The 18,888-nt window shown below is 44.3% G+C and overlaps 1 protein-coding gene across 1 annotated transcript in view; it reads right to left on the bottom strand.

Annotated features, from left to right (window-relative positions):
* The window catches only part of LOC126563985 (probable nuclear hormone receptor HR3), a 100,652-nt gene extending 96,828 nt beyond the window's left edge, over positions 1-3,824 (bottom strand). Inside the window, exon 1 of the mRNA XM_050220876.1 lies at positions 3,517-3,824. Within this exon, the coding sequence (XP_050076833.1) occupies positions 3,517-3,523 (7 nt within the window). The 5' untranslated portion in view covers positions 3,524-3,824. The remainder of the gene's footprint in view (positions 1-3,516) is intronic.
* Between the last annotated feature and the right edge of the window lie 15,064 nt (positions 3,825-18,888).

Genomic DNA, 18,888 nt, shown 5'->3' with positions numbered 1-18,888 from the left:
ATGGACAAGGATATTCCCTGTGTCATCCCGCTTATCCCGTTAGATGGAACAACAATTTCCTCATCCACTAACCACGATGACACCACGGATATCGGATTCGATGGTCAGAGAACTTAGACAATCTTGAACATTCTTAACTACTCCCTGCCCAGTATGGTAATGGAACGTATGTGAAACAGCAGCAACACACATTGCAGTGCAACATGCACTGCCCTAAGGGCACGAAGTACAGATTCTACAACAGTAAAAGCAGCAGAAGAAGAAGTGCAAAAAAAAAGAAAGAAAGCTGCATCCTTATCCGCTCGAATAGCGATCGCGTAGCCCATTAGCAAAGCGAACCGAACGGCGGATCGAAACCAGTAGAACCGCAATACAAATAATACAGTTAAGAATGCGCCGGTCCTTTGCCGCACCCGGCAAAGCATCCCTTTGCCCGGGCAGGTTTTTCCGTTTTCCCGCACATCGCTCGAATCTGCTGGAAGCGAAACGGTTTTGTGCAGGAAAACAGGAAAAAAAAGGGAATCAGGTTCCGCTTGTACGGTTACCGCCTTGCGGAACTCGATGTCGATGTCGGTGGGTAGATGCAATCTGCAGGATGGTTCAGTACAGCCGTTACATCCTGCTCATAATGGCACGGCGCAGATTGTGTGGCTTAAAAAAGGTGGAACGGCTAATACAATGAGTTTACAATTAATAAAAATTGAAGGGATAAGCAAATGTGGCGTAGGAATGGCATTGGAAGAGTAGAAACTGTTTTATTGATAGAGAGAGGAGTGAACAAAGTTACAAAGTGATAAATGCCATTCCAAGAATATGTAAATGTACTTATACCGATGAATTTTAACATCACAATTAATAGAGCATTTCATTGTCACAAAACTCTTTAAGATTTGTTTTAGCAGTAGATCATGAGAACGTTGAATGTTATGCACATTACGGATTAATATCAACAGAATCCATGTTTATATATTATGTGTGTTCTCTGATTTTATAAGTTTTTCAGCTTTTCCTGTGCCTGCTAACCACAACGCGCTAAGTTGACACCTCATTACTGCACCATAACCATTAGTTTAAGTCCTCCATTAGACATTTTCTTAAAAGCTCAAAAATAGTTGGTCAGTTGGGAGTTCATTCGATCATCGTGCTCACAATCAAAGGATAAATTTCAAAAACGCCACAACCTCATTTTGTTACTGTTCCTCATGTCACATCGACGGCTTTGGTTCGCAATCCAAGTTTTACGGCTAAAAAACCACAAAATAATGAATTCTTGATTCATCCATATTTTTTTGCGGCAAAAGTAAAATGGTTTTACAATATTGTTTAACCACAAGATCGAAGATAAGGACAAGATTATATGAAAAATTTTCAGGAAATATCTCGCAATATCACTATCATAATTAAAAACAGCGGAGGATCTTCCTACAACCAGACTGAGCAGGGAGCCTCCACCTCGTAAATGGCCCCGAGCTTAGGGATACCTCGTCGACCAGGAGGCCTCGCGGACCATGGTTTGTGGTCGCCGAAGAGAAGAGCTTCACCGATCATGGGGTCTCAGAGGTTAGCTCTTGTGGAAGGGATTCATCCAGGGCCTCAGAAGGACAGAATCCGCCTCCGGTTGAAACAAAATCAACAGTAGCAAATCTTCGGCTGTCTAGCCCATCCCAGCCCAGATCCAAAACATGTACCCAGCGACGGAGGTGTGGGTCTTAACACGGCAGGACAGGGGTTCAAATTCCATCTGAACCATTGCCCGGTAGCGGGGACTGCCTGTCCAACAATGTGATACCAGAAAGCCTAGTAACCTATTCGATGACCGACGTGATCTTTGCTGGTCCAATAAGCCAATAAGAGAGTGAATAAGTTAAACAAAAATGCTACCTTTTTTCAGAAGAATTTATAATTAAAGATTTCATTAAAAATATTCATATATAATTATTCATACAAGTTTTCTTGTTCTTTTTTTATTCCGATGGAACGACCTGACCGTATTGCTACAAGTTTTAAAGTTAAAGACACAACGATTCTATGAAGCACCATCGCTAGAATCATAAGGTAATTTTCTAAAGACGTTCGAAATGGACCGGAATGTTTTATCACACACATACGGTAAGTTATGCATCGTTTGAACTATTTATTTTCTACGATCTGATGAAGTGTTGACCACCGTGCTATTTTTTCCAATCCGATCCGCGCAAGACGTGTGAAAAATATTAAAACTTACCACGAGGAATGACCAGATGGTTACCGGCACCCGTTCGCGGCATCAGCAAAGCACATCACGTGCGGGCCGTAGCATTTCCAACCATGCACCCGATCTAGGCACCAGATCTATACCGCTCAAACCTACACCCCTCGCTAGACAATCCGATACGAACGCGTGCTAGAACAAATAGACACGAAGAACAACAGGCCGCGCTGCTTCGGTGCGTTTGACATTTGTTGTCGATTTGTGTCGAGAGTGATGGGTTTGCTGGTGCGACATAAATTCTCATCCCAGTCACTATTCATGTCAAAGATCAATCTTCGCTGTCCCGTCAATTTCAATGGCTGTGCGATCCACTAGGATATCGGACATCGGAGTTTTGTGTGCGATTTTCTTGCTACAATATTTAACACGCATGCAAATAGCCGAAGGTACAGGGCAACAACAGCAGCGTACAGCAGAGTGAACGGTGGTGAAATGTTGTGGCAACTAAAAATACGCACAACACTAGCAGCGGTTTTAGGGTAACTCCTTTCTCTTAAGCCCACCGGTACGGTTTGGGGCGCTTGATTCGCATTGTCGATGACATCAGAGGGGATGATGGCCGGAGAAAGGATGGAACCATGTTCTGCGTGTTACGAAGTGAAAGACACCCAATCGATTGGTCGGTGTAAGAAATGAGTGGTAAACACTTTTTATTGCCATAAAGCTATCTCAAGCGCGAGTGTATGTTTGTTTTTTTTTTTCTTGTTCTGTGCAATGTGGTTGAAAGTTCCAAAAGTTAATGCTCACTTTGGCTTATTGCTTATAGCTGTGTGCATGCGAAAAAGGTACGTTCTTTTTGTTCCAGTAATAAGCAAATTCGTTACACCGTTTTTCGACGCGGTGCAACGTGGCCAAGCCAGTAAGCTTTAAATGGTATTTTATGGTGAGAAAAATTGCTGCAATATTAACACAGTAAAAAACATTGTTTTTGTTAATGGGAATGGTCAATAACCAGTTAAATGAATGGAAAGTGATATGGAGTTGGCTTAACGAAATGACAAGCGTTGATATTAAGTTGCATTCGTGATAAATGTCGCAAAAGATCAAAAATATATCAAGCTTTATGTCTCTTCTTATTGAAGATCTCGTTATCCTCTTAGTACAGCAATAACTAGTTTTTGAATATACAAGAAATAATTAACACCATTTTATCATCCTCCGACCAACCTTAAACCTCTTTAGAAACCACCCTTCCCCTCAAAAAGAAAACATCCCAAGAAAAGTACATCCCGACACGCGAAATGCTTATCTGCCAACCTGCTCACCTGTCATGACGCTGGACGACGTAATATCTCGTGCGGTGCGTGTACCCGGCGTACCCGGTGCCGCCGTCACACCGCCCAGTGGCTGCTGCGCACGTGATGCCAGCTGTGGACAGGGCACTTCCGCCTCGGTCAGAATCAGTACGGGCGTGCTCGGATCCAGCACTATCGATGACGGTACGGTACGCACGGCCGAACCCTCTGGCACGGCCTGCAACGATGACGTTCCGGCGCCACCGTCCACCGTCGATACGGCGCGCAACGTCGTGAGCAGTATTGCCGACGATGACGTTGACAGCTCGCCGCCGCCACCCGAAGACGCCACTTTGCCTGCTGTTTGTGGGCGGTGTCCTGTATCTATTTGTGAGTACGTGTGTGTGTGTGTGGCGTGGAGAAGCTTGTGTTTGAATTTATGTGTTTTTTCTTCTTCTTCGTACAACCTCAGGAGGGTGTGTTGGGGAGTAGTAGTGTTACAAAAATCGACGACGAATTAATGGAATCGAACACTGTTGTCGCACAATATTTAGCACCATTGGAATTCTCTTTCCTTAATCATTGTCCCTACTAAATTCTGCTGGTTTCTAGTTTTTAGATTAACTTTGTCTATCCTTACATTAAGTTAATAGCTACATCTAGTATACAAGTAACGACTTCCAACGCAAGGTAACACATGGTAACTGGTACTATCGTTCTACTTAGCCTAACTGGTTACTGGTAACTATAGTTGCTATTGGCTAGAGTAATATCCACAAATAAGGAATCAAAAGTTAACATTAATTAAATGCCTTAGAAAAACGAGCGATAGGATTTTGTACTACAGAAAAATTGTTCTATCTATCTTATCGTCTACAATGGGTCTCCGCTCACATGCTACTTCAGCCTCCCGGTGGAATGTATTGTTAGGGTGAGATATTTTAATGATGCTCCTGCTTTCATGCAGTCAAATATCCAATGAATAATATTCTAACTTTCTTTTTCAAAATCTAACACTACTGAACACAATCTGTATCTGTATGCTGGTTTCGATTGCTGTCGCCTACTCCAACCGAATGCTGTTACAGAGCCTGCTGACAAGGGTTCATCTGCGTTAGGGAACGGGCAGGGAACTGAAGAATCCTATCCTTTTTTCCCCGTGTGTGAATTTCTCTGGCTGGTAGAAAAAGGGGAGCGCTACCGAGCACCAAAAAACCAACGCTATCGATCGACGTCGTCGTTCGGGAACACCTTTAATGCTATCCCTACTCCTGACGGTGCAGCACCATGACAGATCTGGTCGAGCTGTTTTCTTCTCTGCTCTCGTTGAAACGGTGAAGATTTATCGAGCTTAATTTTAACTCGACGGACTCACAAAAACACACAAACACATCACGTTTTCGACGATTTTGGTAACTTCGATTTCACACAACATTTCTCTCCATTGAGGAATAATTTTCACTTCACATTTATCCCGTTTGCTCGCTACACTTTCACCGGATTCAACTTTTTCCGAACGATTCTTTTAGCAGGATTTGCGGGAGCACATCGGAGCTGCACCGTTCCGGTTGCAAGAGTTTTCCTTCACAGTGGTGCCCAGAGTTGCACCTGCAGAGATGCACTTTCCGCTGTGGGCATCGGGAAGCGCCGGAGAGCGAGCGTCCAGAGACTAGAGTGTGAACACGGCCAGAGAGCCGAACACACGGCCGAGCCTAACGCTGTGCTCGGGCGGTTCTTACTTGCAACACTGCACTCGAGATTTTCCACATCCAGCAATCCTTTCAAGTGGGTCCTTTTGGGGAGATTGCTGGTAAGCGGGTTCGTTTTTCCGCTTCCGCTTAAAAACCAGGAGTGGCAGGAGATTTAATTTTTCACACTCACTTTCCCAACCTGCCAACTCGTCCAGCGCAGGTATGCGGCATTTCCACCATTGTTTTTTTTTTTGTTGTCTTCTATCACCGCAAAACGAAGGAGGGTATGGGTGTGAGTGTTGGTCCTGCGCGCGGTGTAGTGTGTGTGTGTGCGTGTGATGCGCTTCAGGACGCGTGGGCTCGTCCCGGTTTGCTACTTCACAACCGGCAGAAGTGGAAGTGCAGCACAGCGGTAGGAAAAATCGATCCCAACACAAACACAGCTGTTTTCCTCGTCGTCATCGCGTCGCTCGCGTGTGCGTACTGCTCTGCGGTCCCGTTGCCTGCCTCTCCCTCTTTCCTTTGCGGCTGACTGGTAGCGCTTTTCCTACTACCAAGACACGAGACGCACACCGTTACTGCTCATCCTACACCGGGAGTAACAATCGCACCCGCAGGAGTCATATTAAAATAAAAACCTGGAAGTCTTGTTAAGCTCTCGCTCACCGAGATTCCTTTTTTATTGTGCTGTTTCCACTTTTACCGCTGCGATTCAACCGGAAACGGGCACTATTTACTTCCGGTAGCGCAACGACGCACATAAACTCACGGCTAGCACGTCACCGATCGATTTTATCCTTTTTCTGCCAGTGGGCCACGGGTGGTGGAGATTTTCCACCCCTTCGTACCTCCCTTTACACCAATACGCGTGCAACGATGACGGCACACGTACAGGAGCCTTTTCCAAGATGGCGAGCTACGCCGATGCCGAAGTGAGAGTAAGTGAGAGAGGGCACACGCTCGCGAAAGAGTAACAAAGAGAGAGAGAGCGCGCGAAAGTATGGGCAAACGGCGCGTTTGTTGTTTATCGCTTTGTTTTTATCAGCGACTACTCCAGCGTTTCGCAACGAATGCAACAACGACGACGATGCACACAAACACACACGCGCGCACGACAATTTATGCTGCCCTGCTGCAAACTGCTGGAATTTATCCGCGGCACAAACCAACTGCTCACCTTGCGGTTTACTCCACGGTGTGCTCGATTCGGGCAGTTTCCTTCTTGAAACACTTTACCGCACACTTCGCTTTCTTGCTTGCTTTCTGCACGGGGATGGAAAAATCCTTCGGTAGGCAACTTTCCACCGGTCGGCGTGATTTTTTTTTATCTTCACTTCTACACAGTATGTTTGTTAAATAGCAAAACACACACACACATAAAGGTATTGCACACATTCACATCGAAATACACCGAAAAATTATTTAACCTCACGGCGAGTTAAATCACAAAATTATTACTGCGTTGCAGCACTTCGGATACAATGGACAGCTTCCTACTGTTGGACTGTCACCCTTTCTCGGCTGTAAACCTACTCATTCAGCCTTTAAGCGATGGTCAATACAAACCACCCAGTAGTCAGACTTATCGGGAACGAGCGAGGCGGACAAAACCGATCAACATCCTCGCCTTAGCTCGGTTCATAATTGCTAGCGTTTTCTTGATACTAGTGTATCGGTATTGCTCGTGGATTGCACAAATTGCAGACCGTGTCGTTTCGGCCCTTGCTTCTGCACTACACTGAGAAACAGTGCTCTTTTCACCCTCACAGTACGGGAGCTGCATTCGCTGCACTTTACTTGCACTGGGAGGCTGGTATGGATGCGTTTTCGCATGCTCCTGCTGGCTGCGATGAGAGAAACGCTCCATCAACACATACTCATAGACACCGACACTGACCCGGTCGTCTCCTGATGTCCTTTTTTTGCGGGTGCTGATGGCGTATCACGCTTCACGATGTGTTTTAAAATTTTACATTGATAGCAACAAACGCTTACTCACATGGAACAGCAAACTTTTAATGTCTTTAGTTTGTTTTTATCAATCAAAGAATAAAAAAACATTTTCCGCTCTTACGTTGTGATGTTTTCGTTTGCCGATGTAATTGTTTGTATTTTCTTTAGCACTGTTCATGGTACGACTCAAAATGTCAAAGAGAACCTAACAAGAGGTACGGCAGAGAAAGAGAGAAAGTTTCGTGTGTCGATGAAGTTGGGGACTAACTTGGTGGTGGAAAACGATAAGGCATGGAAAGGATTTAACCAATGTTTGTGTACAAATATGTACAATTATCAGGGTTGTTTCTTCGTTTGTGTTTCATAGCAGTAGAAGTTAGCATTTTATTACTTATGGTTGGGTTACTTTACAATAAAGGTAAAGTTGAAGCAAGGTATTGCATCCAGTACATTATAGTCATTTAGGTGTAGTTTATGTTTGTTCGTGCAAAATTAAATATTTCCATAAAATAATTTATTGGATGACTTTTCGATTTGACAACATTCAACCCTGCTGCATGATCCGAACGTCAAAGAAGTCCTGTGTGGAACATGCATTTCCAACGCATGCGTATAGCAAAGTCTTGGAGTTTGTTCTTTAATGTCAAACTGCGTCGAAGAGAACATGAATTAAACATGAATTAAAAACTGGATTTAAAATCAAATGTTAGTGACATAGCATTTGATAAAAATTACTTTAAATAAATTACAGTATTTAACAGTTCAATTCAGCATTAATACAATTTTAATCTATTCAAAGACAATACCATTTTCGTCCAGCGTTTTCACACGGCCAAACTGAATTTAGATTCCAATATCGACCGTCGGCCCATACGTAGGACAGTGACTATCCAGCTTTTTCAGCAAAATTGACTCAAAAGAAGCGATTAATCGTAAAGGTTTAAATAAACGGTAATCGGTCCGGTTAAAATTTGATGCATGATCCTGCCGTATGCAAAATTGGTGCCACTTTTGACTCGACGATAGGGCCGAACCTATTCTGTAGTCCATAGTTTTGGCCACAGAAACGCGTTGAATGAGGCTAAAATACCTGCAAATTAATTTTCAAAGAGCTGCTCAACAATGCAGCCGTTGCACCGCAACCGCAAGAATAATGTTTACTCTGCATTGGATTCCGGTTTTCCAAAGGATGGTGTATCGCTTTATACAATACTATATTGATAGAGAATTCTTCAATTATACAGCTTCTCACATACTCATAAGACAGAGCGATGAAAAGGAAGCTCATGTCCCGCGAGTGCCAAATTTTGCGATATTAAAATATACAAGAAACTTGTTGTTTTAAAGATGAATAAAACTTCTAAGTGCTTAGTATTGCTACGGGTTACAGATTAACAAGGCAAAGACCAAATTGATGATGACACCGTCAGCGGCCTTACTAAGAAATCGGTAACTACGTGGGTGTGATGTACGGATAGGTGACCGCAAATTTGAAGTCGTCCAAAACTTCACCTTTCTCGGGTCAAAAGTCAGCACCGACAACAGCATTGAGACGGAGTTGCGCGCTAGGATGCTGGCGGCCAGCCGGTCCTTCTACAGGCTGAGGAAACATCTCACCTCAGAAAACCTGTCGCGACGGTCGAAGCTGGGACTGTATCGTACCTTTGTAATCCCATTACTCACATACGACGCTGAGACATGGACCATATTCAGGAGAATCGTGCCTACTACGGACTCCACAAACTCTTGCGATCCAGAAGACTCCAACAACACACGAAATGCACGATTTACCGCACCTTGATACGTCCGGTAGTCTTCTACGGGTACGAGTCTTGGACTATGCTGACGGAGGACGCCAATGCACTCGCCATTTTCGAACGACGGATGCTAAGGACTATCTTTGGCGGTGTGTACAAGAAGGGCGTGTGGCGAAGGAGAATGAACCACTAGCTGAGCTGTTTGGTGGTGCTGATATCCTGACGGTCGTCAAAGCCGGAAGGATACGTTGGCTGGGCCACGTGATGAGGATGCCAGACTCATGTCCCTCCAAGAAGGTGCTCGTCAGCGAACCCCAGTTCGGCACGAGGCGTAGAAGAGCACAGCGAGCTCGTTGGTCGGATCAAGTGAAGTTTAACCTGTCGTAGATCGGATGCAGCCTTGGATGAGGACTGCAGCCCTGGACCGAGTTTCCTGGAAACTAATTGGAGACCTGGCCATGTCGACACGATGTGCTCAATCTTGAGCAGGCCAAAGAAGAAGAAGAAGAAGACATGGACCATGTCCAAAACAGACGAAGCCCTCTAAGCCTTGTTCGAGAGGAAGACGCTCAGCTGGATCGTTGCCCCCGTATGTGGGGAAGGACAATGGAGGAGCCGCTACAACGACGAGCTGTACGAGCTGTATGACGACCTCACCGTCGTGCAGCAAATTAAGCTTGCCAGGCTCCGATGGGCTGGCCAAGTTATACGCATGGCACCGGACGACCCAGCTCAGAATGTCCTTTTAGGCCGTCCACAGATTGAGGTGGGAGGATGGCGTGGAATCATCCGCCATCAAGGCTGGGATAATGGATTGGCGGACGACGGCGCGGGACCGTGATTGGTTCCGGATTTTGCTACGACAGGTCAAGACCGCAAAGCGGTTGTAACGCCAGATAAGTAAGTAAGTAAATAAGAATTTAGTATATAGCCTGAATTTCCGTCTCTATCTTCTTCTTCTTGACTTAACGACCTTCTAGGTCACGGTAGCTATTTAATGGCTCACATCTTCTTTTTCTTGGCTTAACGACTTCTAAGGTCATGCCGGCCATCAAAATGGCTTTCTAGACTGCCGATACCACGTAGTTGGTTAGTCAATCCTCACTACGCAGGAATGTCCGGATGGGATTTAATGGCTAATGGCTTTCTAGACTCGCTGATTCATCATCGCATCATCATGTAAGCATCATCGCTATGAAAGCTAGCAATGATATTAGTATTTCAGAGATTCAAATAGTTCCAATCAATCCGTTTCAATGCTTGATCTTAGTCGAAAGTTATAGCATTTAAGTGTAAAAGTCCAACTTTTTAGGAGAGAAAATTTGAAAAAAGCTTGAAAACAGACCTGTTTTTAATTCAAACCTCAGTCCGATTAAGCAATGAAACTATTTATGGTATTTTGTAACATTCATCCTATGTACTCGCCTATTGACCGTTAGGAAAAATTTAATTATTTATCCCTTTTTATAAATTATTCAGAGGTTTTATCATTGAATTCATTTACTCATTACCAATCCGAAAGATGAGTAAACATCTAGTAAAGAAACAAACACATTGTTAAAAAGTACATTCATCGTTACGAACACTTAGGCACATTCCTCGTCTACTCATTCATCAATTCATCGGTTCACTGAACGCTACGAATACGGTGTCGAATGTGTCACCGGGCAGAAAATTAACATTACCCAAGTGAGATGACAAATTACCAACAGTGAAACCCATATCTCTAGCAACAGAGACCCGAGAGCGAGTGAGAAAAAAAAATCTTAGAGAACATTTGCTAAGAAAGTCACTTCCCATGATGCTCCAACGAGCTGCCCCGTCTAGAGGATGGGCTGGGAAATGGTTCGACAGCTCGTTCCAAACTCGCCAATAATAGAACCTCATCTGTGGCCATTCGAAATTCTTAAAACCTCTTAAAAAAGATACAAAAAAAAAAAACGACCATCACCGAAACAACCGTGCACAACCACATGATGTCAGCGAGGCAAACCAGCAAGCAAGCTCGAAAAGTTCATTGGCTTTTTGCTCCAGAACCGCCAGCGGGGCCAATGATCGAAGACGCGGCTTTGCACGCACCGTACGCAGTTTTGCACGTTCCCATTGGGGCGAATTGGGTGGTGCGGGGGAAAGGTTGGAACGCTACGGTGCGAAAAATGGAAGACGCGGTGCCCTTCCCGCCGGTGCGTGTGTTTCAATCGCGTTCTAGGCTTTATCGCTAATGTTGCCAGTGATCGCGAAGCATCGAACGTCGTCGAGCGGACGGGAGGAAGCAGCATTAGAACTACAAAATGCGAAACCGGTGTGGTCGCGAGCTTGGAAGGAGGACGTCTATTCGCGAGCAGCAGAACAAAAAAGTGCGTAGATGGATTGGCTGGATGGGCGAAGAAGCGAAGCGTCCCGAAAGGGAATCACAAATCACGCGGCCGCGGCAAGAAGAGGCCGAAGCAACGGTGAGCGATAGAGCGAGAGATACCTTCAACATCAAAAACTCACGCACAATGTTGCCAGTTCCTCCCCGAAAAGCTAGCACACCGTCAAAAAAGTGCGTAAGGCCAATTGAAATAGGAGAGAAGGATCAAATAAAAAAAAAGCTCGAAACAAAAGAGCAAACGCAAATGCGTTGATGCCTCGCCATGGTTCTGCTCGCCTGTTCCAACTCCATGTCCGTGAAAAAGTGCGTAAAGAAGATGTTCGGACTGTTGTTGTCTTTTTCTTCTATGCCTCTATCGCACGCCCTGCTAGACGTTAGATTTGGCCGATCGCAAGCTACGAGCAGACGTTATTAACGCTGAAGCTTGTAAGCTCGTCGGGGCTGAAATTATTCGCGAACTAAGATCGATGCCCTTTGTGGTGTTCGGTTACGGAGGGATACGGGGTCGAGATGATATCAATGACGCTAATTTGATACGTTTCCATCTTTTCCTAGCACGACTGATCATTCCAAGCGTTGAGTGATGAAAGGGCATACGATTTACGATCCAGTGGAGTTTGGTTGCTGTCGGGAAAGATTATCGTCGAAGTTTGGCTTGAAGTAGTTAGGATTGATTGTGGATTATTCTTGCGGAAAGAACAACCAAAAAAGGTCAGGTATGACAAAAAAATCCCATTCCTTTCGGGGCTTTATTCCATCTATTATCAAATTTTGTTGCATAACTATATGAATGTACAAGGTTTGATGACCTTAAACGTTCTTGTTTGAACAGGAAAATTCATACAGGGATTTTTCGGTCTTCGTCTACAAAATTGAAAGATCAAAACTACTTGCATGTTTAAGTAATGTCTGGATACACTGTTTTAATAAATGATTTTATTTAAATTAAATGAAAATAAATTTAAAATAAAATTATTTGTGAAATAAACTTTTACTGGCTGCCAGTCCTTTTTATTCTGTAGAGTATTAAATTAAATTCATTCCATTTTCGGGTCACTACCATATGAAATATAAAATTATTCAATAACAGTACTCAAATTTACATAACGGCGTAGCGTCGACATACTAAAATCGATAAATAAAAAAATAACAGTACTTATGTAAAAAGGCTTCGATGAAATTAAACAAATATCACGGAAAGCTCCCATAAATTTAATGCAAAACTCATTAAAAGCAAATCGTTTTGGAACATTTTAAACAATTAGGTACTATATTTTAAAATCGCTCAATTATTCATTAGAAAAAGATTTTTGTAATAAGGGAATACTTAGAAAATAGTTTTAATTTGGTATTTGCATTACATAGTGAATAATGTATTACTGTTTCAATGAAATAATCATTAATTACTCAAGATAAGTATCAAATAAAGCTTACAATAATTGGTGATTGAGTAAATTTATAATACATATAACTGATCATGTAATATTGCTTATATCTCAATCATTGCAGCGTTATAACTCATGCTGTTTTCTTGCTTCGAACTGTTCCAAATTAATCGTCCAACATAGAACTTCCACACAGAACGAAATAAAAGAAGTAACAATTAGAACACAGACAAAACGGGAAACATAAAACAGGTAGCGAAACACAACGGCAGTATTTGAACTTAATGCATTTCTGTTACTGTGTTACGCCGCACGTTTCACTTTCTTTGTCGGGAAAGTGGAAAACTCTTTGGCAAAGCGTACTACAAGAAAATTGCCAACAAGTTATACAAAGCGCTTCGAATTTTCGTTTACTTTCTTTTACAGCAGTGAGCCTTAAGGACACTTGATGCGAAGCAAAATATTTTTCAATAAAAAAAAAATGTGTGATTCATTTTGCAATGTACATGAAAATGTGATTTGGGTGTGGAACAGACAATCTACTTACCTCTGATAGTGCTGGGCATTTTTGATTATCCAAAGACCTGCAAGTACTGATGGCACGATGCAAAGCTTTCCTGGCTGGAATCCTGGTTACAAACGTTTGTTTTTTCTTTCGGCACTTTATGCAAATAAGTTGTTTGAACACACACGCACACGCACGATCAAAAATGGCTAAAGCACAGAACACTTATGTTGCTTTAATTAAAAATTTCCCGTTGCTCAAATTCTTTTTTTTTTTTTGCTTTCACTTACGCACTATACACAAGATGTTTCAATTTCACCGTTTAAAACGCTTCTAGAGAAGCCTGTACGATATTCAACACAAAAGAACTAATGCGCGCGAGTATTTACACATTTTTGTAACGGATTTTTATAACCACTTGAATCATTTTCGTTTAATTCACCATGCATGCGAGGAGTGAAATATTTGTTGTTGTACACTCATAGAAGCGTGATGCTGAACAGCGAAAGCACGTGCACATTTCACATGTATTTTAAGAGAATTATTCACTGACACATTCTTAGCACTTTTTTGCTACCAGAAAAAAAATGTAATCACTTAAGTACAATTTGACAATGCACATTTATTTGAAAAGGATATTACACTGCGTTACTTACACTCACAAAGAAATGTATTATTATCTTTCTTCCATCGCTGAGATGAACCTACAGATGTACACCCCAAAACGGCAAGGTCAGTTGAGGGACGTTTCAGCAGCGCAAGCACAATGATCACACACACAGAAACTCTCTTTTTCCAAGGTGATGGAGTTTACACTGTAAAATAATCATACAAACACTTAAGATGATTTAAAAGCATTACTGACACTGACAAAGCATGAAACTATCTTTAACAAATGTATTAAGTACCAAGCACTATAAATATTAACTTAACAAACAAACAGATCAGACACAAAACTATCACAAAACCCACAGTCACAAACGATCGGTCCCCTTTGCGAAACGCGGTCGGCGCACACGATCAAAACAAAAGCGCCCGATCCTGTCCTGTGCGCGATCGTCGGTCGCTTGTATTCCGCGATCGATCGTCACCAAGCCCCAAAAAATTGGGTCTGATGGTCCACGGTTGGAGACAGCACGCCAGCGACCGCAACAGTAGGTATGTGACCTCGACAATGAGCGCTCGGATGATTACTGAAAAGGTGGCACCAAAACGCGGAAAAGAGAGTCCCACCATCCACCACGCAGGGCAAGCCATAAGCAAGAAGCAGAAGGAATTCTGTTCTGTTTGGACTCGGGGATGGAATTGGCCGAACGGAGAAGGATTGGCCGAACGGGCGGGATAAAAGGTGACCAACCGGTTGGGGGTGAAATGTTCTTCCCCCCACGAACAGGAAAGGGGCTGAGGGTGAGACGAACGAACGACAACAACCAGGCACCGGAGCAGCAATGGGAAACAAAAACAACCGCAGGAGAAACTCACACCGAAGAGGGTTCATTGCTTTGGGTCTTTCTTTTAAGATTCGCTTCTCCCGGCGAGAGCACCCCTACGAAACTTCTCGAGCAGGGTGGAACGGTGGAAGAGGTGACGGGCGCATTCGCCCAAGCAATCCCTTTGTAACTTTGAGGCGAAAACACAAGAATCCTGATCCGCTCACGCTGTGGAGCTCACCGCAAAACACTCTCAGCGATCTTCGAGTTCTCTTGCATCATCATCAATCCACCTCATCCTCATCGGGGGAGGGGAGTTGTGAGTGAGTGCCACCCACCGATCCCTTTTCGTGTGGCAAGCGGGGTTGGAAGGCCGTAGCAAAATAAAATACGCACACAAAGGAACGGTCGAACGGGTCCGGTGACTCCGGACGTGTGTCCAGTGCGAGCTTGAACCCGAGCCACAAAGTTCATTCCTCCAGATTCGTGTCGCGAGTGGGTCGCTGCCGGTTTCGGCGTCGTAGGGTGGAACGTTTTGGGAACACGTAACGTCGCGGGTGAGGAAGAAGAAAGGGCGGATTGCGAAGCGTGTGATGGTCGTTGGCCGGCCGGATGGGAAGCGTTCTTGCGTTCGGGGGTAGTAGAAACCGGTCGTAAAACCGTCTTGTGGAGGAGAGGGTCGCTGAGTACAGTATGGTGGGTGCAAGAACAAATCAGAATCCTCTGCGGAGGGTAAGTTGTGCAAAGGAGAGCGAGAAGACCGCTTCGGGTTGCGGACGAAACACAGTGCGAGAAGTTAAATGTTCTTGCGCTTCAGAATGTTTTGTCTGCGGTCTGAACCGGCTTAATGGAGGGCGAATGGAAGGATAGGGCAGCGAATGTGTACGAAAAACAGCATTAAATTCACACACATTTTGCTACGAACCCGGCTACGAACGACACGAGCGTATCGGAATGAGGAAATGATTTTCCTGAAGGTTGTACAGTGTGTGGATATGTCGGTTTCAGGGTGTGTGTGTGTGTATCTTTGAGCATGGCGACTTAAAGCTTCCCAACTGCTTAAACATTGGCACATTCCTTTTTTTTTTTACTTCTCTAATCGTGTATCGTCGTCATGATTATCATCTTCAGCTCAGTCGATGATTTAACCATCGCCACAGCTTTAGAGGTGTCTTTCTATTCGCCGGTAGTTGTGTGCGTGTTTGGGGCTTTTTTCCTTCAACCATTCGATTCCTCCCTTTTGGCTCACCTGTCCGTACAAAATGGAAGCTATTTTTGGACAAAGAAACGCAGGCATTCAGTCGATTAGCAGCAGCACAAGGCTTGCCCGCTGAACAAGTTCTCCTCTAAAAGGCAAATATTTATCACCGACTTAACGGTTTCGGAGGTTGTTGTCACCGGACCGACCATAACTAAGGAGATTGATCGGTTGAAAAAGCAACAAAAAAAAAAAAAAAACGAAACAAAAACACAATAAAAATGCACAAACACACACTGAATAAAAAAAATCAACAATCTGGAAGATACCTTGACCGAAGCAGAAACAAAACGGAAAATGAACGCAAGAACAACACGCGAACGAGGTGGAAAGCATCATATGATCGGTGATGTTGAGGTAGAGAATGAAAGCGATCTTGAGCGGTTCTGGAGGTTATTGAACTGCACGATGCCCGTGCGATGCAACTGCGCTGCAAACGGGTGCATCATGGGTGCACTGGATGCAGCTGGCACACGGGTTGGACGTTGCAAGATAACTGTTTCTTTTCCCGATTTTAACACCACACGAGAAGCGATGGGAAGCGTTCTATTTGTATCGTTCGCTTGATTGAGGAAGTTTATTGCATGGTTTTAATGGTATACTTCCTTGGGTATCGATTGTTATGAAGATTTTTAATAAGTTGTTTAGTTTTGAGGCTTTTTCTGCTGCTGATGACCGCCTGAAACAGTTTGTAACAAAGTTTGAAGATCGATTTCTTACCACTCGCTTCCCCAAAACAACCCTCACGATCGTCAATCGAACATGTCCATACGTGTTAAGCGAAAGATGATGCTACTGAGCGTAAGATTGCCTCCGAGGTCGCAACAACCGCGTGCGTCATGGTACGTCAAATTCGCGCGCAAAGCTCGAAAGACCACAGCACGATGAGTCCGAAACGAAAGCAAACAAATCTCGCACGCACACCACGAACGTGCCGTGTCTGAAAAATGAAGCCAAAGATCATCGAACGATAGTGCGTGGGAAGGAGAGGAGAAGCCACCAGCAGGGTGTGTGAAGGAACCGTGGAAGAAGGTTTTTCAAGAAAAAGGTTCTTCAGCAAGAACGAATGGGAGATGGCAAAGCGATCCGAAGAAGGTAATGGCGATGAAGATGCAAGAACTTGAAAAACGAGTATCGAGAACGGTGGTAGGAAGCTGGAAGTTGTGGATGCGAAAGGTGTACGTGACGATCGGGTTACCAGCGGTGCATGGTGAGAAGCAGGTGAGCCAGGAAGACGCGCGTGTCTGGGAGCGGAGTACGGGCGAAATAACTTGAATTTACCGCTATAACGTGATCCAGTCCCGTGCTGCCGTGGATCGACCTGGGCTTGGGTTCAACGAACGTACGCGCCCGACCACTCACCAAGAACGATCGCCACGGATTTGTTTACGCAAAGCTCAACTGCTCACCGTGAGCGAGAGAATGGGAAAATGTGGACGGGAGCGTGTGTTCGCCATAGCTGGGATCTCACGCACAACAATCGGATCGGCGATCGGGTGGCGAGAGATAATTTCGCAACCATCTCTCCATCCGCTGTGGCGATGGTGCAATGGCTACCGGCATCCCCATCGACACTTGTCACAAATGGCGGCCGTGTGTGTGTGTGTGTGTCTGTGCGCGCGCGCGTACCATCGGCATGCGGAATCGGAATGTGAGAGCGAGCTTGGCGCAATAATTTGGCGATACGCTTTGAACCCCTCCCCCGGGACGGACAGGTGAATTTTCCAACAGTTGCCGGCGGACACTCACACTCGAGCCCAACGGTCACTCATACGACGTGCGAGCACAGAAGGTGGGCTCGAGGTTTTTTTTTTGTATGTGTGGAGGTTCGCTCTACATTACGGTCAAAGCGTAAACGAAAGCGAGAGTGAAAAGCTGAGAAAATTATAGTTTTTCTTTTTTACTATGCCCGGGCACGTAGGACCCCTGTGCGCACATCCTAACCGGCAGGACCTCAAGTCTTGCTTTGGGCGTGTGTGTATATGTCTTCTCGTGCGTTTCCAGCACGGCTAATGTGGTTTGCGTGCCGGGTTATGCTAATTGAAGGATATTGTCCTCAAAATGCCGGTTGTGGTGGTATAAAACTGAAGCAAGAAATGAAGAGATTCCAGCAGTATCCACCACGGGGGAACTATACCGGTGGGACCCTTGGGTAAAACCTACCCTCTCCGTTTGGAGGACCCTCTCCTTTCCATCCTTTTTCCTGTAACTTACGTTTCGTTCTGAGTGTTGTGCTTCTTGCTGACGCCTTTTTTCCGAGAGGGAGCAGGGAACGGGGCGATACTTGAAGGAATTTGGTAACCCCCGCGTGAACAAAAAACGAAAGTAAAGCCCATCGAAAACAAACGAAAAATGCGACAACAGTTGAATGAACGCAAAAGTAGGTCTTTGGCCGCAGAATTGGGGTGAACAGTGAACTTTCTGTACTGGGTATTGATTACCGGCCGGTTGGTGTGTGAGGCTACTGATGCTACTGTAAGATGTTAGTTTTTGGCGGTTGGCGTCGACAGGCCCTTGGTGGACTTTGCCAAGTCAGGCAACCGGTGCCCAAAGCAAGCAAAGCACATAATTAATGCTTCTGTTTGACTTGAACCTCTCATCGATCGACCCGTTGACAGAGGGTTTGTTTTATATTTTTTTCAATCTGATCCGCACCACAGCTCGAAGGAGGAATAAAGCATTTTATTATTAGCTTCAGATGTAGGTCATATTGTTTTGGTGTAAGTATGTAATTGATACGTTAAACTCAAATAACACGAATGTTTGTTTGTACCGGTGGAGAGCAATGAACGAATGTGCTTGTAGTGTATTGATTTGAAGAAAGAGTGAAGTGAGTGCATGCTTTGCTCGAATCAAAATCAATTACAAAATTATCACAAACCAAAATTATCAATTTGCAAGGAGTTGCAAATTGATAATTATTGATGAAATACACGCGTTTTACTGTGAAAGAAGTTATACTAACGCTCAATACCGAAAGAAATTTAAAAAAAATAGTACTTTAAAAAGCAAATAAGTTGGTGAATAAATGTAATAAACTATTGGTACA

The sequence above is a fragment of the Anopheles maculipalpis genome, chromosome 3RL, assembly GCF_943734695.1.
Source record: "Anopheles maculipalpis chromosome 3RL, idAnoMacuDA_375_x, whole genome shotgun sequence".
In the NCBI taxonomy this organism is placed as follows: Eukaryota; Metazoa; Arthropoda; class Insecta; order Diptera; family Culicidae; genus Anopheles; species Anopheles maculipalpis.
The sequence above is the reverse complement of the archived record's forward strand: the minus strand, read 5'-3'. Positions and strand labels throughout refer to the sequence as shown.